Source organism: Fusarium redolens, assembly GCF_020744475.1.
Source record: "Fusarium redolens strain MPI-CAGE-AT-0023 chromosome Unknown BKA55scaffold_23, whole genome shotgun sequence".
Classification (NCBI taxonomy): Eukaryota; Fungi; Ascomycota; class Sordariomycetes; order Hypocreales; family Nectriaceae; genus Fusarium; species Fusarium redolens.
Genome location: NW_025763686.1, coordinates 351020 through 375026, shown reverse-complemented (window position 1 = coordinate 375026; position 24007 = coordinate 351020). Strand labels below are relative to the sequence as shown.

The window sequence follows — 24007 nt, the reverse complement described above, 5'->3', positions numbered from 1 at the left end:
ATACATAGGACTTTTCACGTTTCGCTCTGCTTGGCTGCGGCGCAACGGGCTGACCTTAGAGTTGAGGCAGATATGATATGTTAATCTGGTTTATATAATCAATGGTGGAGAAAATGTGTGTAAAATTGTGACATGCGAGGATCATCCTTTAACTACCATGACATCATTCTTGTTGAGAAAACAGCCGCTGCAAGGGGCGGCATTTATCTGATCATGAGAACATAGTGGATAATACACGTTGGCTTTACCCGTAAGCTTCTTTAAGGGTCTAGCTAAAAGGCTATGTTATCATTTCAGTTAATAGCTAGAGGCCGTAGCCTTGCATATATTTCAATGCCGCAACCAGTCACTAAGAACGTCAAATATGCCGCCAAACAGAACTTCCAATTTCTCAGATTCCTCGACCTTGTCAACACACGACTCAAGTCAGAAGACTAATCTCCGACTTTTACTCCTAGCTCCGCGCACTCATCCGGTAGAGACCCATGCCGGGCATCAAACAGCTCCCTTAGCACGAAGAAGAGTTTCTACATCTTTAGCTTGCGAGTCCTGTAGACAATGGAAAAGCAAGGTATGCCACAACCAAACTCTATCTATACAACCTCAAAGTAGCGCTTTTCTTGGAGGTTTAATTAATCGTGGGTTGAATGGTTTGCATAGTGCAACGGTGCTCGGCCGACATGTTCTCGGTGTCGAGAAAAGCACATCGATTGTGTTTACCGGCAAACACTTGAGGCTAATTTCAGAGAGAGGTTAAAAGCGCTTCAAGTGTCGCACCCGGCTGCCGTTATCTATCGCGCTATACAGACTCGGCCAGAGGCCGAAGTCCACGAGATTGTCCGTCGCATTCGTGCCGGTGCCGATGCTGAGAGTATCGCGCGTCAACTCAGCACAGCTGATCTCCTTCTTCAAGTTCAACTGGAACCCGAATCAAGATCAGTTTCTTTACCTCACCCCTGATGCCCTCATACTTGCAAACTCCATCGAACTCTTTTATACACACCTTGATTCACAAGTGGAATGAGAACGATCACGCCGGCAATGTCAGTGCCCCATGGCTGTCGGAATCTGAAGAAAGCTATAAAGCCTAATGCTTGAGGCCGGTTCACGCAGCCTCTATGATAATTGGATACGTCGTTTTCCAAAGTTGGCGGTTCGTGAGGAATCTGGTAGCTCAATTTTGGGCATGATATACGGGGGTAAGGATGGCTAGGCTAGGTAGGACCAGATGGGAGACTCATGACTTTTGACTAGATGATGTGCTTGTTTGAGAAAAAGAATATCGACCACAAAACATCGTCGCTTTATGGATGGTGGCTCAGGTTCGCCTCACCCTCCTCACTTGAACATCCAAAAGTCCCATCCACACAGGCATGGGTGTCTGACACCATAGCCCTCCAACTCCAGTCCAGTGCGCACAATCGTCAACCCAGAGGCACCTGCGAGATTAACCGGTTAATTATAAGAACTCAGATATAGGCAAGTTCAACAGGAGCCGAAATGATCAAAATCATTGCCAAGATTACAATCAACATTACTTCAACGCACTGAAGTATTGCAACCCATTTCAACCAGGGTTCTTTTCTTGTCGCTCTATTTAAGGAATTGCCTCTTAGAAATGTTTCTTTAAAGCGCATTATCAGAGGAGTAAAGGCGACGTTTCAACTGCAATTTGATTGGACTCCTGATCAAAGTCAGCCGCATGCTGACAGGTCTGTATCACATTCTCAGAAGGACAGAGGGCCCCCTAAGGCTTCGCTTTCGGCAAGCAGATCATTCGGTGGTAAATGGACGTTGGAAGAGGATAATAAAGTACGCACCATGAGGCGAGGTGGATGTTCTTGGGTCGAGATACAGCGCGCCGTTCCACATCGTTCCCAGGGTTCGATTCAAGTCCGGTACTCGACTAAATTAAAACAGTGGTCGCTGAGGGATAATGAATACTAGCTAGCCATATAGGTTTTAACTTTTACCAGGAAATATACGTTTCTGTGCAATCCCTATTCTTCCTTGGTAGCCTGTTACGGTATAGATACTGTGATGGCGCTTAGCATTCTGCCTTTCCCCCCGAAGGATAAATATTCAAGTAAAATTCATAGTAATATAAAGAGACTATTTAGTTTAAGCCTAATATAAGATCTACTGCAATATGCAGTAATTAGAGTAAACTATACAAGTGATTTTAACTCTTCTGTCCTCCCCCCGTTCCAGAGATCATACTTGGCCAATTCTTCTATACTTGGTTCTCAGTCTAACGAGTTAAGTATATGAACAGCTTCAGAGGACCAATGGAAGATATGTTGAGGGTTTATTCGCATGAACCTTTCAGAAAGTCATATTATTTATTCGACTTTACCGGTAGAATCAGTAACCTTTACGATTATTCTAGTTTTGGCGGTCTAGTAATTCGCTAAGCTTAACAGTCTTATGGCGTCCTATTTTTATAATATTGGCTCCAAATTCTGCATCGAGAATATCGTAGAAGTGGCGTCTAGGCGCTCCGTGTGCTTTGAGGTATTCAAAGCTCAGCCTTATTATTACTACTCATGTATGACACCAGGAAAAGCTTTCCGAGTCAATATTGCACCTCGGTGCTCTTCCAAACTCAAACAAGGGTGTGAATATCTTCTGTAGGTCTGGTCCTCAGTCATGATAAAGTGTTTCGCCTTACTTGGAAGTCTATTCCCGCCTGGCCTGTACCTCCATGCCTGTCTCTTCGGGCAAACTCCCTTGTAGCAATAGTTCTGAGGCCTTGACCATCTGCAAGACCTCAATGGGATCACTGCTTGTCCTTATGCGGTTGAAGATCTCTTGTGCCTCCTCCATCGACCGCGAGTGTATCATACTGTATAGCTCACGTAGATGTTCCAACTCGGTCATCAATTCGCTATTGCGCCCTTCCAGGGCTAGTATGCTCTTTTTCTCCTCATCGGTGCGGTAGATGCAATCTGTCGTGATTTCAATACAGCGCTTGCACATAGGCCTGACACCATTGCACTGCATTTATGTTAAGCTGCATGATTCTTGCATAAAGTCAATAACCGCGTTCAGGGAGGTCTTACTCGTATTTTCTTCTTTCGACAGGATTCGCAGGCCGTACGAGTTCCCGCTCGGGGGATCCTGATAAGGCCTAAAAGCGAAGACTGAGGCTGGGAGCCGGAGGCATCTTCTGTTGAACTCGATACTAGTGTAGTGTTGGGTAGCAGTGGCCGGTATTTACTCGACATAGGAAGCCTGGACGGGATTGCAGATTTTGTGTTGTTCAAAAGAGGGGTCAGATCCAGCGGGGCAATACCTAATTAAGCTACGTGGCTGGAACGCCGGAGGTTACCCTCCGGTTTTGGTGACCGTCCTCGTTTTCTGTTGCTGTTTTGTCTCGCAGACGGGCTACAGGAGAGGGCTAATTTATCTAATTAAAGCTTTGGCTTTACGTTATATACACATTAGAGTCAAGCCTAGACCTCTTTAACAAGAAGACTAACTCGTGACTCCCTGGCAAGCGCTTAATCCAAATAAGATCATCTGCTAACAATGTTCCGAGTGCACTATATTCCTTAATACGGCAATGTTGTGTGTGTTTGTCAATTTCATTCAGATTCACCATCGGCGACTGGGTTTAGCGATGTTCCCCGACGAAAACATCAACCATAGCCGGGAATAGCATGATCCCGCCTATTATTACCGCAGACGCATGAATTTTTTACTATGCCCTATGTATTGTTGGCGTCACGTTCATACCGAAGAAGAATTGGTGACTAGAATAGTAGATACATAGGGTATTAATTAATCTTGACAGCGAATTTGTCGGAATATTTATGCGATTATAAGTTGTTCAGGAACTGTCCTGGCAACAGCTATTTTATTGGTTCTCTACTACTCCAGCAGTAGGCAACAGGGCTATCATCGTCTCACTGGGAAATGCCTGTAGCGGGTTTCTTGCTCGGTTTAGCGGCGGCCTCCTGAATACAGTTAGGCAAGATCTTTGTTACAATTTTTCGATTAATAGAGTGCATATTCTATGTCTCAAGACGATTCGTCTGGAGCTTCATCAGCATTGACGCTGGTGCTAATATTGACGCTATAGGGGTAGCTTCTGGAATAACATGAAATCGTCTGCCGGCCCATGTGCTCCTCTGACGATCTAGCGTTATCTGCATCTATAGATGGATCGTCATCGTCGTCGGATGTGGAATCATCAGTGCTAAACGGCGGAAAGAAACTGGCAGGGGATGGCAATGGAACTGGTATCAGTCTCTTTGTGCGCCATGATAGATACTCAATCTCGATAGGCCGTGATTCTTCGATCGCTTTTATTTCTGAACCGCCGACAATAGGACCAGAAGTTACTGTCGCCGCGCGGTGGCAAATGATCCTTTCTGTGCCTTTATTCGACCTCCCAATCTGAGGCTTACAGGCCCATGGGAGAATATCTTGCTTAGGCCGCTTAGTATCGACAAATATCATAAAGTGATCATCAGGGCGAACACCACCAAGTCCGCAGGGTACCAAGGGCTGCTGACCCATGTCTTGCTGAGCGTCGTTCCAAATCAAATCCAGCTCGATATCGCTGCTTTGTTCCCTGTCATCGTTTATCAGGCCCTGAACTTCATTGTTATCCTCGCCCATGGCTGAAATCTGCTGACGCAGGTCTTGGCATCTATCCGTCAACGGCCTGTAGTTGATGAAGGACCCAGATGTTGTTCGTCGAGGAGACCGAGCGAAGTTTGGTAGTTGCTGAGAGTCCCTTCTGTTTTGGGCGCTCGAGGGCGTGCGAGTGGTTGGTGATAGATCAGCTGGATCACCCGATAAATCAGTGCAAAAAGGTGCGCCACTGTAGTATGTGATAGCACCTTCGTGGTGTTGCCATTTGCCAGCCGACCCTCTGGAGTGATTCAAGCCGAAGCCCGACCCGCCAGGGTTATTGTCGTCCACGGCTATAGACGAGCAAACCGACGCACCCGGTGAAGTGTGCCCACCTGACGAATCCTGCTGAGCAAACAGTGGCTTGTAGTGGAAACTTTCAACTCGAGCGCAAAGCCGTGAATCAAAGTTAAGCGGATCCTTACTTGAGCCGCCGAATTGGGATTCAGTACTAGTGTAAGGGCTAGTCTTCGGACGCTCTCGTTTCTTTTCCGAACCATCGATATCATCGGCAGAAGGAATTTCTTCAGATTCGTAGCCAGAGCTGTGACTATTGAACTTGGTATCTTTAGATCCGCCTCGCCATCGAATTTTATGGCCGTCAGGAGATAACTGCAATTTGGTGCTGATTTCTATGACGGCCGAGCGAACGAGGTCTGGTGTCACATTGATCAAGTGGAGCTGGGCCAAGTTGTACAGCAGGTTCAATGACACCCAGCCTTCAGCGTCTAGGTGGACGTCCTGGATACTCTGCTGTCCAGGCAATAAGTCAGGCGGCAGTAGGTCCAAATGTTGGATGTAGTTCATATTCTCAGACGGATTCTGAGCACGATCAGGGTCCAAATCACAAGGTCGCGTTGGTCGCTGTTTTGGCAGAAACGGGAGTGGGGGAAACGGCTTGGTACCAGAGACCAAGCCTTTATCATTGCCTCCTGTCTCCATGTTATCCTCATTGGGATCAGAAGCCGACCCAGGGTCACTTGAATGACACTGATTTCCCCAAGGGCGAGATTGTTGTTCTAGAGGGAGGATTCTTGCTTCCCGGATAGGCTCAGTTCCATGAGTGGGTGGTTCGTGGGCGGATGATGGGTCCGCCACCTGTGCATCCAATACAACCCGCGCCATAATGAAGCTACCACCCGGCCGCATAGGCGGCATCTTAGAGATATAGGCATCGTTACTTCTGCCTGTGAAGAGCTGTTCGAGGCGACGAACAACGAGACTCTTCCGCTCATTGTCTGTCATGATTACGTGTCGTGGGTACAGGCCGTCGGGAACATCTCTTAGATAACCCTCAACCTTATCCTTTGATGATTTGGTTGAAGTCAAGATGGGGAGGTTAGAAGGCGTGCTTGAAGACTCGGCACCGGCCGATATGGAGGCGTAAGCAGAGTCAGCTGGCTGGAGGTTGGAACCTAGAGAGGAAGGGGCATGTTTGCGCTGAATTCCAGATTTGGAGTATGTGTTATCGCGATTGAGGGAGGATATCTTTCTCCTTTTCTGCGATGATGACACCTCTGCATGGCCATTGAGATCAGTGGCAAAGTCTCTCAGTGTGGCCTCGAGTTCTCTCTTTTTGTTTTGGGGCAGCCTATGAACCTTGATCTCAAATAGCTTGCCTTTATGGAGCATAGCAGGGCCCGGTTGCTTGTAGCGCTTAAGTTCCTTCCTAAGCTGTTGAATCTCGAGCGTTAGGTCGTCAATGACGCTCCGATAGTCATCAGCGCTACTGCTGTGCGCCGTGATAGGCATAGGAGGGGCGACCTGGCATTGAGTATGCAAGTTTGGCTTCTCTGTATTCCAAGAACCAGATTCTTTCCGGAAGAAGGGGACATTAACTATAGCTTTGCATCAGTTTCCTCTAAACCATCAGGAGTCCGCTAGTCGTAGTGCATACCCTCTATGGCATTGTTGTTGGCTGTCGCGTTCTGGCTCAAGTCGTTATGCCACTCTGGTGGGTCACTTGGCACCGTCTCATGGCTGCCGCTGGGAGAATTAAGATGGAGAGAATGATCGGTTGGTGGTGGCGGGGTTCTATGTAAAGTGCTTTGATTTAAAGGCATCTTAGCCCCATAAGCATATGGGAAGTAAAGCAAGACCCTAATAGGACTGCTTAATTGTCGATATCGCAAGAATTCCGAGTATGCCCATTGTCAGGCTACATTATAGTAAGATTTCTACGGTTCGATAATCGTGTATACGATCGAGAGACCTCTGGCAACAGTCAAGTGTCCTGTACACCAACAAGGCGGGGGGTTAGCAATACCAAAGAAAAACTAGTCATAAATGAAACCACTTGAGAGCAAGAATCGAGCTCTGGCAAAAGCATCGCAGAGTGTCGCCGGTTACGTAGTTGCTGGTCATTGGATGAGAGCGACTGCTGCAGTATGCTATGCTAGCTTGAGAGGAAAGACCCAGCAGTTTTTAATATGCTTACCAAAACGAAAGAAGCTACAACCAGCAATAGCGAGTTGCAGATAATCCCCAGGTTATGCAAATTTGTTCATAAGGAATTTGTTAGAAGTCAAGTCTTCTTCGGTTCGTTAGGCTGACGAAATGTCCGGAACTATCAGGGCAGGAGATCGCAGGGTGAATCTGCTCCTCTCAATTGAGGCTCGGTTGCGGAAAAAGTGATGCACTTTCGGTGTAGTGGTCCGAGCCTGGCTTCCCAGTAATGGAAACGGAGAGCTCGAGTCGCTGCGAGATGACCCAGCAAGAGATGTATTTGACTGCAATGCGTTCTCAAGGACTCAACTAATTTGGCGGTCGATAAATTCGAACAGAAATGGGAAAATAGCGTCGCGTAGAATGCTTTTTTGCAATTTGCCACGTCAATGGTCCGGCCCAGAGGTCGAAGCTGCTACAGTAGACGGTTGAATGGTTCCTGTACCTAGGTGTTGAACTCAGATTGTCGTATGGCGGCGAATAATGATACAAACGGCCATGCCGCTCTGGTCGGAGTATCGTGCGCGGTGCCTTAAGAACGTACGACGAGTACGGGAAGGATGTGAGGTCGAGGGGGCATGCCAAACGTCGCCAGAAGTAGAGACGGGGTAGGTCACTTGCCAGGTACTGGTAGGTGGGGGAGTGGAATAAAGGTGGAGGATCCTGAGGATCCAAGAGCCCGGGTCCGCGAAAGAAAGTTCAGAGACAGGACAGGCCGCGCTAGAGATGTTCTCTGCAAAATGCTCACAGGGAATATCGTAGCGCTCCGAGAGCCTAACTCCGTTAACCGGGTGACTTATGTATTAATGCCTCAGGTCTGAGGTCACCAGAGCATGGAAAGTATCCCGGAACAGGATCTCCGGCTGAGGGTCCGATTCGTTTTTATCGCTTACCGCGGTTTGGAGCATCACGTTTGCGGCCTACTTGCACACAGCAGACCTACCAGAACGCAAAACTCAACAATAAGGCGCAGTCTTAATGGTGCACTTTGGTGGCTACCTAGGCCGGAGAGCGCCCAGATATATATCCTTACATCATGTCCCATTCTCATGGCTCCACGAGAGCAATGCGATATCTTGAATGATATCTTAAGCCAACTCCACTTAAAATCATAACAGATAAGGTATTATCGCGGAAATAAAAAGAGGGCTCTTGCTAGTGCCGCAACGCTGAGTCAAGCTACAATTGCGAGGCCTATGTGTTCTGGGCTCCGCCATCATTTTAAAATCAGACCACTTTTCCGTCATGATTCCATCGTTTCGGCCACAAGCCATTCTTGAGAGGGTGGGGTTCGCCCCACCTTGGGTCGAATTAGGCCTTAGTTCTATTTTATACTGGCCTCGAGGAGTCAGACGCCCTTGCTAGCCAGCGGGTTAACATCGTGGCGTACCCCACTCACCGTTCTTTCATCGACAGGATGGAGTACAGCTTGTCGCCAATTTCATAAACTCCCCAAAACTAGTCGATCCTAACAGCTTGGTTCATAGCTGATCTGGTCGCGATATGTTGGATATACCCATGAATGTTGTTGTTGATTGTTGGATATTTGGCTTGCGCCGGAGCGAATTATTGATTTGGCGAGAAGTCCAGGCTTGTTTTGCCAGCAATCAACGAGCGAGCGCCATTTGTCTGGTTCTCGAAGGCCCCCGCCCTCACCTCCCTCGTGAGTCACCTGCTCATGAACCCCAACCCTAAGAAATTCTCTGCAGCTCGGTGGTTCGAATCCCACTCCACGTTATTCATAGACATGCACGAGTCTTAGGGCCAACTTCCCAGTGGCATGAACAGGTATAAAAAACACATCTAGTGTATTTTCCCAATAGTTGGACTAGAATATCTCTATAATTGCCCCCCATTGATGGAGTACTATGCATGTCCGCGTTTTGAGCATCGACGATGGCCTGCACCGTTGAGTAGGAAGCATGAAACAGGAATTGGAAGGCTGCCAGATTCGCTGGCAAGCGCTGATCCTCCTCGTCCTCCTCCTGCCATTCCATATGGCCTTTTTGCTGCTCTGATTCCAATGCCTTCGCCGTCCTGGTTGTTTTATGCAGGGGACGATGATATCCCCGCCCCGAGCCTCCGGTCGCGTCCCATGACGATGGATGACATCTGAACCAGGGTTTGCAACGCCAGATGCCCGCCAAGCGGCTAATAGGTCTTCTAACAGTTATAAAGAAGATAAATTGAAAGATTTAAGAGCTTTCAAAAGATTCTTCACCCTCTGCTGCCTTGTTATTAACTGTCGTCTGCGCTAGCACCTAGGACGCAGGTCTATGTTAACAACCGGTGGGGCAGACATGACGTCGCCGATGTATCATTTCCCCCGTCATCGATTTAGGATCCTTCTGCATAAAAAGTAGTGTTTCCCCTCGCTTGCAGTTGGGTCATCGCATATTGTGAGTTGCTGATTTCAACGCATTGTCGCATCATAATCAGCAATCCTCGTCTCATCCCTTTTTCAAACATCAGGCTTCACGTTAATCGCATTTGACATGTCTGAAGGACATACGAGCCGATACCGCCCATTGCTCCCTGGCTTGATGCGTGGAAGTCCCCCTGAGGCCCCATCACCAAGACTCGCAATTCATAAGCGTTCAGCTGTCAAGATAGCCTGCGAAGGTTGCAGGCAACGCAAGGCTAAGGTTCTATTACGCAGTCGATTTTATGGAGTCAAAGAGCAACGAACTAAGAAGACATTATAGTGCGATGGAAAGCGCCCCAGATGTTATACGTGCTTCGCGGCCGGACGAGAATGTCGATATGCTGCTTCTCCAGATAAACTTCAGGCGGCTGCCATGCAGCGAAAAAATGATCTGCTTGAGGAGCGGATAGTTGAACACGAAAATCTGTACGAATCGCTCCAGACGCGGCAACCGGAGGAAGCGCAAGAGATACTTCGCCGGATCCGGGCTGGGAAGGACATCAAATCTGTGACTGAGAACTTCCAAGAAGGGGGCCAACTTCTGCAGCTGACTTCTCCTATGGCATCCCACGCTCCGCTGTCGACAAGTTCAGGCGCTACACCTTCGAATCCTGTGACTGGGAATACTGAGACTGGCAGTCTTGGCTTCGTTAGTTTGCAAGCAGACTATCTAGGGAGCGGGCAGCGATTTATCCATTGTGACCCTCCACGCGCTAGGCTTACTTCACGGTCAGTTCGATGCTCGTCTGTCGCCGGACTTTACTAAGGTATATGACTCGATGCGGTGTTTTAGATACGAACATCCCGAGTATATTTTCGAAAAGTCTTGGCGAAACACGCAACATAGATACGCTGAGAATAGCGTATTTGTCGACTTGCCAGGATATACCCTTCCAATTTCAAAGTGGACAACAGTCTCAAATGACGATACACTCTTGAGTCACCTATTGCTGCTATTCTGGACATGGGACACGATTGGTAACCGGGTTATTGACCGGATTATGTTCGAAGAGGACCTGAAAACCCTGAATCCTAACACACCAAGCCAGCCTAATGAGCTGCGTTTCTGCTCTCCATTTCTTGTCAACGCACTTTTAGCCGTCAGCTGTGTCAGTGTCCCAATATGGCCACCCGTGAAGTGCTGGCTGACGAGAATTTAGGTGTACACGACAAACCAGGCGACCTTTCTCCTGTCGAACGATCCAAACACCCGAGGCCAGGCTTTTGCCAGAGAGGCGGCAAGGCTATTGCCTCTAGAGGATACCAGCCCATCTTTGGCGGTAGCACAGGGTCTGGCATTAATGAACACCTACGAGGCAGCCCTGGGCAATGGGGAGACAGCATTGAGTTATCATAGTCGCATGCAAGCGAGATACCTGGCGCTTCGATTGGACAATGTGAGGCGTTCCACTGACGCCGCTATCGCAGGAGCACGCCAGCGCAGAGAGGCACATGCCTTGTCATGGATTTCATGGGGATTCTATGTTTGGGATTGGTATGCTTCAATTTCCGGTTGGGTTTGGACAACGGGTTTAACCTATATCATAGGAAGCTAATGCACGGCCTTTGTCGCCGTCTCAGCATCAAGAAACCAAACAGATCAAAGACGTGGCAAGACGAAGCCACGTCACCATTATGCAGCAAAGACAACCCTGATTACTGGTGGTTTCCCTACCCCGTTTCAGTAGTGCCTCAGAAGTCTATGAAGAGGGAGATCTTTGCCGCGGAATGCAACCTGGCGGAGATCACGGAACAAGTTCTCGAGTTCCTCATATCGTTAGAGGACGGTATTGCGCCTCGTTGCAACATAGAGAGAGCCCTGGAACTCTATACAAAGATTGTTAAATGGAAGTTTTCTTTTCCGGAGCGACTCAAAGTGGAGAATGTGGTGCTGCCAGCCGCTATCGTACTTCAGTAAGTTGGTGATATGGTAGAGTCTATTGCAAGTATTCACTAAATCCTATCAGCCTCACCGCCGAACTCATAATCATCAGTATGCTCCGGCCATTCGCGGGTTTATCCAAGGAAGATTTTGGGCCATTTGATCCAGTCACAACGTCTTACGCACACGCAAGCAATGCCATATCGGCGATATGGCATTTCCGAGCCCTGTACACCCTTCGCAATGAGTACTGGATGATTCAAGCCAGTTCAGTCTGCGCTTTCCGTGTAGTATTAGCCATAGAGTCTAGCCCGATCCAACTTGAGACGTTCGTCAAGGCGTACCAAGCGTTGGCCGAGCTGGGGGGGTCGTTTCCGGTCGCTAAGGACGTCATGCTATCGATAAAATCTGTTGTGAAGAAGCAAAGGCTTAGGGTCCCGTCTTGCGCGCAAAAGCATTTATCTAACCAAGTTGAAGATAAAGAAGATAGTGTGATAGAGCCTACAGTTGTCAAGATTTTAGATCATAGTGTTATCGTCAAGAAGGCGGATCTAGAGGATTATACAGGCCAGCTGACATTGTCAGGTTTGCTTTCGTCAATGGCACCAATAGATATAGGTCCTGATTAGGCAGAAGGCCAAGGCATGAGAGTACTGATTTCACCGTCTTTGTGACTAGCTGTGCAACCTCGGGTGAGTCCTGCCCTCGAAGATCCTCCGCTGCGGTTTCCTTCCAATAGCCTGTTTGAATCACCCTAGGTCCTGAACAAGGTACCCGGATCACCCGATAAATCAATGCAGAAAATTGCGCCACTATAGTAGATGATAGCACCTTCGGATTCGCCTCTCTATCAAATTTTGTGCCTGTCAGAGGGTTAAAGATATTCATGTCAACGAAATCCTGGGCATCAGGAGATATACCGAAATGATCCTTGTAATAGTTAGCACATATTGAAGATGAGATAAATCATGGAAAAAACACCCCGTGAACCCTCGCATTCGTATCCAGGGCGGCATAGTTCCATATTCGCACGCCGGTTCCAAGTCATATCCTCTGTCCATGGATGGCTTGATGCTTGAGTTTCGGTCTTAGAACGTGTCTGCACCACCAAACCATCATCCTTTGGCGTTCAGCCCTGTTCATTCTATGCATTCACAACTTCTAGCTCTCAGATGAGTACACCGACCGGTATACTCCAATTCAGGCAGCACTTCTTTGACACCCTTTCCGGTTCGTCATCAAACTCCTCCTCGAAGTTACTGTTAATTACTTCTCAGAGGACCTCTCACTTGCGCTTCTCGCCGCCCTATTCACCGCGTTCTTTCTCCCATGTTTCTATCTCTCCTGGATTAAAAGCACCAACAACTTCCTGGCCTAAGGCTTTGCCAAGTCTCTCTCGTAGGCCTAGAATCGGCCAAATGGGAACCCTTGTGTATTCGATCTTGAGGCCTGAAACGGCAGCATCGTCATCGTCGAGCGGCGCCTTGAACGGGTCGTGGAATTTTTCCAAAAATTCCTTTGTTACGTATCCAGTGTAGACAATAAACTCCAATGTGTCCGTGTCGTGGGTGAGGATCCTCAATTTGAGGTCGTGAAAGTTAGGGCACGGGGGAATGCCTTGCTCTGGGGATATTCGTAAGTCACGTCTGCCAGTGAAAGGTGGGGAAGGGTAAAAGTGCTTCTGCGCCATCCCTAAAAATACGCCCACGAAGTGCGCATCGTGATCTGAATTTGAAGGCACGAGCATGCGAGCCCTGAGTTGCTGGAGACGAAACACGGGCTCGTTCCATGGTCTCCCTGGGCCACATGCAAGGCGAAATGAGTTGTTTCGGACTGACGCCAGCTGGGTCTTGCCAATATAGCAGATCATGGGTAGATTAGCAGGGCTTTGATTTGGAGGGAACTGCGTTGAGACGTTAGAGGATTTGGCAGGCCGCGCTGAGACTGATCTGAAGGAAGAGTAGGAAGACTTTGCCTCATCAGAAGGGAAATTCCACAAGATCTGCGCGGGCACAGCATTACGATAAACGAGACCGCCAAAGTATAGATGGAATTCGGGTAAGTAATGCGGGTCACTAAAGGCTTTAGGCCATAGCGTCATGAGGGCTGTCTTGACGGCATTGGAAGTGAGGATAGGGTGCATCGGGAGCGCGTTGTTAAGAGTGATGATTGTATTCGACGGATTGAGGTGCCCTGGCGAAGGTGGCGTTGATGGGGATATCGTAGGCTGAGGTGTATCACATGGTGGTAGTTCCTCCCATTTCACACCGAGGAGTTGAGCATGTAAATCAGTCCAGCAGATGGGGCGCACAAAGAGCGCCGTGCCAGAGTGTTGCTCAAAGATGTCGTAAAGGGAGTTCTTGGCTGGCTGGTAGATGCGGTGGGGGCGCCTCTTGGGTCGGGTCACGACAGGCGCTTGCGATGTGCGCGACGTCGTGTCTGGTGATGTGACGCGACGGTTGCCGTTGCGTGACGGAGTGGTCGATGTAGCAGAAGAATGTGAGGTCGCCATGTCCACCAAATTGCGCAACTATTCGATGAAGTTACTATTCGGCAAAGGTGCCTTATCGCGAGGAGGATTAAGGTTCTTTCTAAGTGTTCTTTGCAGGGTATTGTGTGGTATTTGATGGAGACACAACCAGTTCAGAACGTGTTCAATAAGATAAGGGATGGCGGTAAAAAGAAAACCATTAAAAAAACAGAAGAGGTGATCGAAAACCTCTAGATATTCACGACGGGGTAAAAGACGTCGAAAGGTGAAGGAGGGGAGAGAAGGAATAGGTGATGACGCTTGAATGAAAGGGCGAGCTACGTGCCATTGAATGTTTTCCACAGCTATAAAGAGACCCCTGCGCTTTCCCTGAGGCTTATGTGGGGTGGGTAGATAATCGTGGATTGGAAAATAAGACAACTAAACTTAGAGCATCTCTTTGAGTGTCATAAGCCTACACTTACGTACCGGACAGGGGGGTCTAGCCAACCAGAGGACATCAAATAAAAGGTACATTCAGCCCCACCTAATTTATGCGGTGATAGAAGTCCCAACAATTCCCGTATCTACATAGGGGTACTTTGCACTCCTGACAGCCGTACCGTGACTGAACCCTTTTGCCCCTATTCCCATTATTTGTATTAGCTTGTAAGGGCTGCGGCTGACCCTCTCCAACCCGTATTCCTTTACAAGCTTTACAAGGCGAAGGGTTTTTATTTCGGACCCAATTATGCAGTGTTACAGGCGTAAATTCGTCTCCAGTACGAAATCTCTGCCTTGACTGACTGTCAGGTTGATACTTAGCAATGAGGCTATCCACAATGTGTTGCCGCCAGTCAGCTTGTGACTTTATAGGCTTCCACTGTGGCTGCCCTTTAAGCTGTAAAATGAAGCTATTGATCAGGGCTATTTCTAGCAGGAAGTCCCAAGCTAAGGCCTTCCAGCTGCCCCTACGGACACGACGGTCAGGGCTCCAATAGGCTCGCCTTTGGTCACCTTGGTCCACAGCATTCATCTGTTCATTGTAGATAGCAGCAATTGACGGGATAGAAATAACCTTCACAGGCTCGGCACCAAAAAAACGCTTGATTGGCCGTGCTGACGGTTGGTCTGTTGTTGGTCTCTTCCTCTTGCGGTCAACACGTTCAACGCCTGTGAAAACCGTAGATAAAAATAACACAAGAGCGTTGTCTTTCCAAATGATCTGATTAACCTAACCAAAGACAAATTAGTAAGGGAAATCATAGAGATTCTGTCTTTCTAACTGACCAGGTTATCCTTCGTAGGGACTGCCGTAAGGTAGTTGAACTCAAGGTCAGCGGCTGCTGTGTTGTCAACCTTCTTCAGCTTGACTAGGGGTTCATGGAAGCCACAGTTCTGACGGGCTGTGCCTGTGGCTCCGTGCCCTAGTTGACGGAGCCGGCGGAAGAGGTTAGGGGAGGAGAATAGGTTATCTAGGAATATGTGATACCTGGCTTTTGGCAGCAATTTTACTAGGGCAACAACCACAGCTTGGGTAGGATTTAGATGCTCTGCTCTCTCTGACTTCCTAGCTGGCCGTCTTTGCCGCTGTTTCCGTACCTGTGGTGATTTTCGCCGGTAAGCAGGCCTGACCCCTACGGGCCCGTATTTTCGATGTGGCCGGTGCCAAAGCCACCGCAGGAAATAGCCTTCTTGGGCCACAGCCCAAGCTTTGAAGCCTCGAGGGATAGGTTTGTTAGGTACGACTGTTGTCTCTAAGTCTCTCCCTAGGAAGCGGACCATACACTCATCTATTGCTATAGATGTGCCTGGTGTGTAGAAGTCTAAAGACGCCTGCTGTATATGGTCAGACCAGGCCCTAACCCGGATAAAGGTTCGGCTATAATCCTCAATAGAAGCTTCCTTATCGATAGTTGTGTGGTCAAAAAGGCGAAGGTTCCGTGACAATAGCTGGAATCGTGTGTAAGTCATCCATTTTGTAATTGGATGAAGAGGGCGTTGCTTCCCTAGGGGCGAAGCCTTCCAATAGTCCTTGATCTGCTTATCTGTGTGTAGTCTCATATAAATGAAGATTGCAATCCATATATAGATTTCTGCAGCAGAGGTTGATTTCCATTGGAATAGCCGTGACTGTGGCTTCAATGTACGACGGCCACAGCGAGCCTCTTTAAGCACGTAGCTAGCCCAGCTATTCGTGTAACAGGCCCAGCTTTCTACTAGCGAAATAGGTACAAATTGCTGGAATAGCAACAGCGGCTCCTGGGGCAAGGCCGTGATCTTAGGGGCCCGAATTGGAAGCTTCAATGGCCGAAAACGGTAGCCGCGGGAGGAATCCGGAGCTTTGATTGGTCGGCAGGTATTATCAGCCGGCTGCTCACGGCGGCTGTTAGCAACAACAATACAGCTATCGTCATACGCGTTGACCGCTAGGTCGGAGGCTTTTTGAGAAGCCATGAGGCCGTAGGGAATGAAGAAGAAGAAATGTATGATGAAATGGGCGGGGTTGATTCCTCTGGCCCTCCAAGTCACTCCATGTACCTCAGCCAAAGCGGGGGTCATGTGGGGCTCGGTACGGAAGTGTAGGCTTATGACACTCAAAGAGATATGCCTCAAAAGATTCCCAGTTTATCTTAGTCATTTATGTACAACGTAAGGCCATTTTGTCCACTTCAGTCGATAGGTCGATCCATATATTTGGAATCGAGTTTTGGTGTACTATACGTGCATCTCAACCCCATCGTAAACTTCTAGTTCTCACTTCAGTTCTTGCAACACTTATCGCAGATTCAAGAGAATTCTGGGAAATAGGGTGGCCGCAGTCGCAGGTCACTGCTCACGGTTGTGTTGGTCAGCGCAAAACGTTTAAGAAACGGTCCAGGTGTGTGATTGGCTTGTATAAATCATGCAGCCCAAATTCGAAAATCACATGCTAGGGGTTTTCCCCCTAGCTGGCACTACGCCATCGTCACATCAACCCTTCTAGCTGGTCTTAGAGTTCGATGACCATCACTAATAATGTTGGGGAGCGATACCTACGTCCCCAACGCGCGTTCTACGTTGAGTGCAATCAGAGGGAGGAATCATTGCTTTGGAGTAGAAGTGACTCAGCAAATTCTGCAAGCAAGATACTTCGTTATCAAGGGGTTGCATAGAGCCAACGTCGAGTTCCCAAGGCCAGCTTCCCTCACCACCCACCCCCGGAAAATGGAGAACCCTCAATGATAGTCCATAGGCCGCTGTCCTTTTTTGACGCAGCTCCCAACGGCAGCACCAGGATATTACGCTGCCGAAGCGGCACTCCCGGTTGGAACTGGCGCATTGGGAATATGCCAGCTATTGGTCATCATACTGCTGCCGTTAGAAGAGTTTCTGGGTCGGAACCAAGGATATTTCCAACGAACTATGATCTTGTGCCCTCAGCATCCTGAAGGGATATTATCAGTAAAACTTTAACAGATACCTACAGGTACGACCTACCACAAGCAATCGAGACTTGGATCCATTTCGCATTACAGAACATACCAGCACTATTCTGGGGTTGTCTTTGTTCTTCCGAGGTGTTGGCAGAAGTAGATGCATGACTTGATCGTAATTATGGTGTAGGCGCGGTGATCCACTTAGGGTAATGAGTAGGGATTTATAATGAAGAAATAACAATTGTAGAACCAAGATGAATGAATGTAATGAAGGATTTATATTGAAAGTACATGATCGGTCTCGGCTGCCTTGCACAGTGGTCTAAGTAATAGCTCTGTACCCCGCTAGTGACGGTTTACTGTCCACCCATTGGTTGAAATGCAGTATTGGGTGGTTGGGGAAACCTGATTCGAGCCCGGGAATACGGGGAATTCCTTGTTTGTTGGGGCAAATAGCACTCCTCCAACTTCCACAGCCAAAAGGCATGCCCACTTTCTCTCACAAAAGATTTCCTTCTTATCCTTTCCGGTTATCTCTTTGAACGACACAAGGCTACAAACGGGTCACGACCGAGGTCTAGAGCCAATGAAAATGATCGCAACAAATGGTACTTCCCCACGCACCTGATTTTGCGTATGATAGAAGTACCAGCAGTTTTCATTGTTACAATCGCATCCGTGCTGGTAGTTGGGGCGCCCAGATATGTTTGTGCCAGCTTAGATGCACTAGCACATGTGTGCTAACACTTGAGCCCCAGCGCAGCTGTACCTGGATACAGGGGCTGGGTCGGAATAAACGAGCATACCTTATTTCTGGCACATCAAGGCTATTTGCTCTCTTGCGTCAGCACACGCCGCTATACGCCAGTCGCTTTATATTAATAACATATCCCATTAGCGTAGTTTTACCAGTGCAATATTCTTGTTCTTTTTTTGTGTCCATGTCAGCTTGCATGCATCTTTTCGTGCCTCCCAGGTTGAATACAATGGGCTATGTCGCCTTGTTGGGACTTAAAAGCCTGGACTTGTGTTGGGCCCGTATGGCAAGGCTTGTCACAGCTGGGCTTTGTTTCAAGATGGACAACATGGGACAACAAAACCCAAAACTAGCCTCCATGGCGTGCACAAAACAGAGCAAGGAGCCAAAACCAGTCCGTTTTACAAAGATGACCTATATATAGCGTTCAGATAGTATGTACTTAGCTATGAACCCGATTTTGGCATCTTATTTTCTTACGTTTTCGAAATGTACTCCTCTGGCGGGGCGTGCATCTACCCTAAAACAAGAAGCAGCTTCCTAATACACAAAACTTGAAAGCAAAATTATCACCCCTGCGGTTGCTAGAAGTAGACTAGGGAAGGGTTGCTATATGTATTCTATCCCTAGCGGATTATTCGATCAACTTCCTCTCGTCGTAATAATAATAGTAGTTATTAAGAACATACGCGTGAGAAAGAGAGTCCGGAGTATTGAGAACTTTAAGAAGAAATAGAGCATACTTAAGAATAATAGCCTCATTATCCACTAGGTTTATGACGCTGAAGTATATGTTTATATACGCCATAAGGGCGACAAGTATGAGTTTAAGTCTACTGATAAAGCGTTACCGCTATCTGACGTTAATGCTGCTATCAGCCCTTTGAGCAACCACTCACAACCACTCACAAGCGAGAAATTCATCCAGGATCAACGGCATGGCTTTTTATCGCACTGAGCGTGGTTAAAAGGCTAAAGTGAATGTGATAAGCAGCAGCAAATGGAGCGAAGCCGCCGCTCACGGTAAGGCCAGACTCTTTTTTGCGCGCAAAGCAGGCATACGACGGCCTGCGAACTTGATGCAAGTTGCAGATTCATGTTTCTGCAAAAGCGCGGTCAGCCCATCTCCTTCAGCTCTGAGTCGCCGAACTTAACAACTGATCCTCCAGTGGGCTCGAACTCTTGCCCAACGGTATACTACTACGCGGGTACGCCTTGCCACGTTATTTAGTTGAAAGCTTTCTACGCTCAGCTGTGCATCACCTCTGCCCTTGGATGTTGCCCTGGCCATTGTAGGTAAATCCTAACATATGTATTGAGTCTATTACTATCCCATCTCCGACTAATGTTCTTCTCACGCCTGCCTTGTGAACTCGTCTCTACGCCGTCTCAATGTGTCAATGCATCAAACGAAATTCTGTCTGGGGAATTACCCGTGCATCTATATTCGACTGCAGTAGAATAAAGATAGGAACAACATTGACGCAATTACTTCGGTACGAATGACAGGTAGGGACCATGGCTTCGGCAGCATAAAGGCTGGAGATTTGGTCGTAGGTTCAACCGAAACCGGTAGTTTAAAGCCGAGGTAATTTCGTTCGTTCCCTAAGATTTGTCGAGCTGGATCACTTTCTGGACATCATCTTGGCGCTGTTCAGATTGAGTAATTGCACAACCTCTCGGTTGCCCTGATACAAGGCAGTCTGTAGAGCATTGCCAAAAGGGCCGCCCCACGCATTAACATCGGCTCCTTTGTCGAGGAGCAGTTGCACAACCTCTCGGTTGCCCTTAAATGAGGCAGTCTGTAGAGCGTTACCGTACCTGCCGCCCTGCGCGTTGGCATCGGCTCTGTTGTCGAGGAGCAGTTGCACAATATGTCGGTTGCCCTTCCATGAGGCAGCTTGCAAAGCATTGCCGTACTCGCCACCCTGCGCATTAACGTCGGCTCCTTTATCGAGGAGCAGCGGTACAACATCTCGGTTGCCGTTATATGAGGCAGCTTGCAGAGCATTACCATACTTGCCGCCCTGCGCACTAACGTCGGCTCCTTTGTCGAGGAGCAGTTGCACAACATCTCGGTTGCCGTTATATGAGGCGGCCTGTAAAGCATTGCCGTACCGGCCGCCCTGCGCACTAACGTCGGCTCCTTTGTCGAGGAGCAGCTGTACAACCTCTCGGTTGCCGTTCAATGAGGCGGCCTGTAAAGCATTGCCGTACTCGCCGCCCTGTGCACTAACGTCGGCTCCTTTGTCAAGGAGCAATTGCACAACCTTTTGGTGGCCTTCATCTTCATTCAAGGCAGCTTGCAGAGCATTACCATACTTGCCGCCCTGCGCATTAACGTCGGCTCCTTTTTCGAGAAGCAGCGGTACATCTCGGTTACCGTTATATGAGGCAGCTTGCAGAGCATTACCATACTTGCCGCCCTGCGCATTAACGTCGGCTCCTTTGTCGAGGAGCAGCTGTACAACCTCTCGGTTGCCGTTATATAAGGCAATATGTAGAGCGTTACCGTACCTGCCGCCCCGCGCATTAACGTCGGCTCCTTTGTCGAGGAGCAGTTGCACAACATGTCGGTTGCCCTTCCATAAGGCAGCTTGCAGAGCATTGCCGTACTCACCGCCCTGCGTGTTAACATCGGCTCCTTTGTCGAGGAGCAGTTGCACAACATCTCGGTTGCCGTTATATGAGGCGGCCTGTAAAGCATTGCCATACCGGCCGCCCTGCGGACTAACGTCGGCTCCTTTGTCGAGGAGCAGCTGCACAACCTCTCGGTTACCGTTATATAAGGCAGCTTGCAGAGCATTACCATACTCACCGCCCTGCGCACTAACATCGGCTCCTTTGTCGAGGAGCAGTTGCACAATATCTCGGTTGCCGTTATATGAGGCAGCTTGCAGAGCATTACCATACTTGCCGCCCTGCGCGTTAACATCAGCTCCCTCTATCGCCAGATCTCTTGCGGCCCCTGCAAGGCCACCTAGACAAGCATAATATAGTCTGGGTGCTCTAGGAGGTCCTGGTGTACGGTCCCATGCACGGTCGGCCTGATACAATCGACACCAGCGTTGAAATGTTGTCTCGTTTCGTAAAAAGCTAACTGTGATTCGAACAATTTCTTCAGAAGTCTCGGCCGAAGCGGCGTAGTCCATCCAGGACTTTGCTGCATATCGTGCCATGGGAAAATCGGATCTGATTGTGCTGCAATTGTTCTCGATATCACCAAGATAAGTCAGGCAGGTTCTGGTGATGACAATGCTGGCACTTTCAAGATCGAACTGGGCTTGTTCAAGAAGATACTCTTTGACAGAGAAGTGAGCAAGATGAAGTTCTTCCACGGTCTCGGTGTAGTTTGTGACTTTGGCGATTATCACCAAGCTGGGGCAGTATCGTAGGACGTCGGCTTTCAGAGATAGTCTGCCATCAACATCGAAGCCCCGAGGTTCTTGATCTATCTCGGTAGCTATCACTTCGATGGCCTCTGCTAGCGTCAGAGGCCTCTTGGTGTAGACGAGAAATTGCAGGAGACGAATAGCGCTGCTCTTGTATTCCGCTGGTATGTTTTTGAGCATGCGGTAATATGTCTCATTCAGATCTCGGGGCAAAGCTCTGAGAGCTATCTTGATAGCTTTTGGGCTCAGACACCTCGCAAGACTTTCCAGTTGACAAGCTGCCCATCTGAACCTGCGACGAATGTCAAAAACGTGTTTGCTTTATATAGATGACCTAGGCCAAAACTTACATCCCATCGGCTCCATCTCCGATTTTGTCACGAATCTCCTCTAGAATACTTGGAGATAACTTCTTATCCACGAAATCAGGCTTCTGCTCAAGCGTTGCCTCAACGTAAGAGCGTATGTCACCGTTGACAACGTTCTTATCAAGTTGGACACAGTTTAGCTTGTCGAATGACTGAGGGATCGCGCTTTGGAACTCTATTTCAGGCCGGCCAGTAACGATGAGCTGAGCCTTCGTGGATGCTAAATGCTTCAGCCATTGCACAAGTTCTTCCCTTGCTGTACACTCATCTAGGGCGTCAATGATAACGAAAACCTTTCCAGCAATTTGTATCATTGTATCAACACAGGCTGATAAGGCATTTGTATCTGGTTGTCTCCGTCCATCATCATGCGAAGTGAAAAGACTATCAAGTCTTCTCGCGGCTTCATTCCCGGCATGATAAAGCTGAATTGCTAGCGAGCGTAGGAGATCCTCCAATTTCTGTTTCCTGGCATCGTTAAAGTCGAAGAAGAAGGCAAGGGTGGTGTAGGTGTCTAATTGCAGAAGATGATCTAGAATCGTCGTAATCAGAATGGTCTTGCCACATCCTGCCAAGCCGTAGAGCCACAGATGCCGGCGTGTTCCAACTGTCCATTCCTGGAAGACGGGACTGTTTAGAAGCCAGGTCCCAGTGCCGGGATGACGGCGTTTTCTTGCCAAGTTGGCATTGGTTGAACAATCTGGCGGGGACAGCCATCGCTCGATTTTGGCGAAATGATGGTCAGATGCCATACTCATCACCGCATATTTGGTTTCATTTCCCGTGGATTCGACTGTTCAAGGTTAGAAGAGAAAGCGTGAGCTGGCCTTGTGATACTAACTAGAACCGAGGACTTCGCTAATAGGCTTCTCAGCCTCGACCTTGCTGGGAGGAATCTGGCGTAGGAGATCTTTGGCATACGCCGCTGCCATCATTGCCGCAAAGCCCTGCCACTCCTTGCTCTTGTGCGAGTCAGAATAATCGCATATCCCGCGGATCACCAGACACGGGAAGTGGTTCATCAAGCCGGCCGCCTCCATCTCGAAACAAAGGACATCCATACTAGCCGCCAGCTTGTCCCGCGCAAGTGCGTCCTTCATCAACTGATTTGCGCTGGCGATCAACCCATAATGGATGGCAGGGTCATCCTTCTGCTCGCCCCGTTCTTTTCGATCCACCAGACAAGCGGGATCGTTGCTGCACACGTCGCCGCATTTTTTCGACGAGTCCGTATGAACAACGTCGGGCCGGTAGAGTCTATCGCTGTCGGGGGATGGCCGAGAATACTTCTGCCGTAGGCGGGGCCATTGTTCCAATGCCCTATCAATGTGGGCGCTGAGCTGATGCCCTTCCAACTCGTATTCAGCCTCGAGCCCGCTCAATGCTGTGAGGAGCAACTGTGGCGGCTGGTTCAAGGATCCTGTCGTCACGAACGCATGCTCCTGAATCGCTTTACCATAGTCATATTGAAACACACCGCCTTTCCCACTGCCACGGGTACTCACAATAACATCGCCAAGTCGTATATCGTGCTTTGCGTTGGGGGCGCCGCCGCCGATACCGACCATCAATCCGAAACGAATGTTTGGAAAGCTGCGCAGCATGTCCCTTGCCACAGTCGCGGCGGAGGTCGTGCCATACTCAGATTTAGGCAAGACGGCCATGACAACGTTGTGCTTCCCGATTTTCCCCAGAGCATAGTTATTATTGTCATTATCGGCGATTGTTTCGAGTTGGTCGTGTTTTTCGTCAAAGAAGGCTCGCGCAGCGACAAACTCGGTGGTGACGGCACAAATCCAGCCGACCGTGTACTTCTGGGGATTCGACATGGTCGGCGATCGATGTCGAGCGAAGAGGAAGACGTGTTGTATGGACTGACAATCGCAACAGAGGAGCGCTCGAGGAGGCGCATGGCGAGGCCCGCATGTTCTTGGTGGCAGCGGGCATTTATTAGGCTCTGAGGACGAGTGAGGATTCCATCAGTCAGCCTCACAGTGCCTCTGTGCAGCAACTTGCGGCAGGCTGGGCGTTGTTGCCGCATGATTGGTGAAGAAATCCATGTCAAAGCAACCGCCTCCCAAATGCGGAGCGATTGGCGGCGCACGAAAGGCGGATGGCAGGCGAAGAAGAAAACCCATTGGCGGGTGGTGCCGCTCACCATGTCTACGTCGTAATATTAGACTGCCTTAATCGGAGGAGTGGCACTCG

General features: G+C 48.9%; 7 protein-coding genes across 7 annotated transcripts; 2 read left to right on the top strand and 5 right to left on the bottom strand.

Annotated features, from left to right (window-relative positions):
- Positions 1 to 660: 660 nt before the first annotated feature.
- Positions 661 to 960, top strand: BKA55DRAFT_526434 (uncharacterized protein; the record flags this gene model as incomplete). The annotated part of the gene is made up of 1 exon (XM_046188839.1): positions 661 to 960. A coding segment is annotated over one exon (300 nt), but the record flags the coding sequence as incomplete, so codon positions are not given.
- A 1397-nt stretch (positions 961 to 2357) lies between these two features.
- BKA55DRAFT_583539 (uncharacterized protein) lies at positions 2358 to 3384 on the bottom strand. The gene is made up of 2 exons (XM_046194221.1): positions 3063 to 3384; positions 2358 to 2997 (listed from the first exon to the last, which is right to left on the bottom strand). Exons 1-2 carry the CDS (start codon positions 3225 to 3227, stop codon positions 2680 to 2682), a joined length of 483 nt encoding a protein of 160 aa, XP_046042966.1. The 5' UTR covers positions 3228 to 3384; the 3' UTR covers positions 2358 to 2679.
- A 571-nt stretch (positions 3385 to 3955) lies between these two features.
- On the bottom strand, positions 3956 to 6815 carry BKA55DRAFT_208226 (frequency clock protein). The gene is made up of 2 exons (XM_046185142.1): positions 6539 to 6815; positions 3956 to 6479 (listed from the first exon to the last, which is right to left on the bottom strand). Exons 1-2 carry the CDS (start codon positions 6702 to 6704, stop codon positions 4024 to 4026), a joined length of 2622 nt encoding a protein of 873 aa, XP_046042965.1. The 5' UTR covers positions 6705 to 6815; the 3' UTR covers positions 3956 to 4023.
- A 2550-nt stretch (positions 6816 to 9365) lies between these two features.
- BKA55DRAFT_208310 (uncharacterized protein) lies at positions 9366 to 12150 on the top strand. The gene is made up of 7 exons (XM_046185143.1): positions 9366 to 9445; positions 9559 to 9731; positions 9792 to 10240; positions 10305 to 10620; positions 10672 to 11006; positions 11060 to 11425; positions 11479 to 12150. The coding sequence occupies exons 2-7, from the start codon at positions 9582 to 9584 to the stop codon at positions 12020 to 12022; spliced, it is 2160 nt and encodes a 719-aa protein (XP_046042964.1). The 5' UTR covers positions 9366 to 9445; positions 9559 to 9581; the 3' UTR covers positions 12023 to 12150.
- Positions 12151 to 12561: 411 nt separating this feature from the next.
- Positions 12562 to 13905, bottom strand: BKA55DRAFT_598932 (uncharacterized protein; the record flags this gene model as incomplete). The annotated part of the gene is made up of 2 exons (XM_046196312.1): positions 12562 to 12665; positions 12708 to 13905. The coding sequence occupies 2 exons, from the start codon at positions 13903 to 13905 to the stop codon at positions 12562 to 12564; spliced, it is 1302 nt and encodes a 433-aa protein (XP_046042963.1).
- Positions 13906 to 16938: 3033 nt separating this feature from the next.
- BKA55DRAFT_583495 (uncharacterized protein) lies at positions 16939 to 17580 on the bottom strand. The gene is made up of 3 exons (XM_046194220.1): positions 17344 to 17580; positions 17268 to 17290; positions 16939 to 17214 (listed from the first exon to the last, which is right to left on the bottom strand). The coding sequence occupies exons 1-3, from the start codon at positions 17443 to 17445 to the stop codon at positions 17145 to 17147; spliced, it is 195 nt and encodes a 64-aa protein (XP_046042962.1). The 5' UTR covers positions 17446 to 17580; the 3' UTR covers positions 16939 to 17144.
- Positions 17581 to 19664: 2084 nt separating this feature from the next.
- On the bottom strand, positions 19665 to 23628 carry BKA55DRAFT_545449 (ankyrin repeat-containing domain protein; the record flags this gene model as incomplete). The annotated part of the gene is made up of 3 exons (XM_046190820.1): positions 19665 to 21723; positions 21782 to 22592; positions 22641 to 23628. The coding sequence occupies 3 exons, from the start codon at positions 23626 to 23628 to the stop codon at positions 19665 to 19667; spliced, it is 3858 nt and encodes a 1285-aa protein (XP_046042961.1).
- Positions 23629 to 24007: the final 379 nt, after the last annotated feature.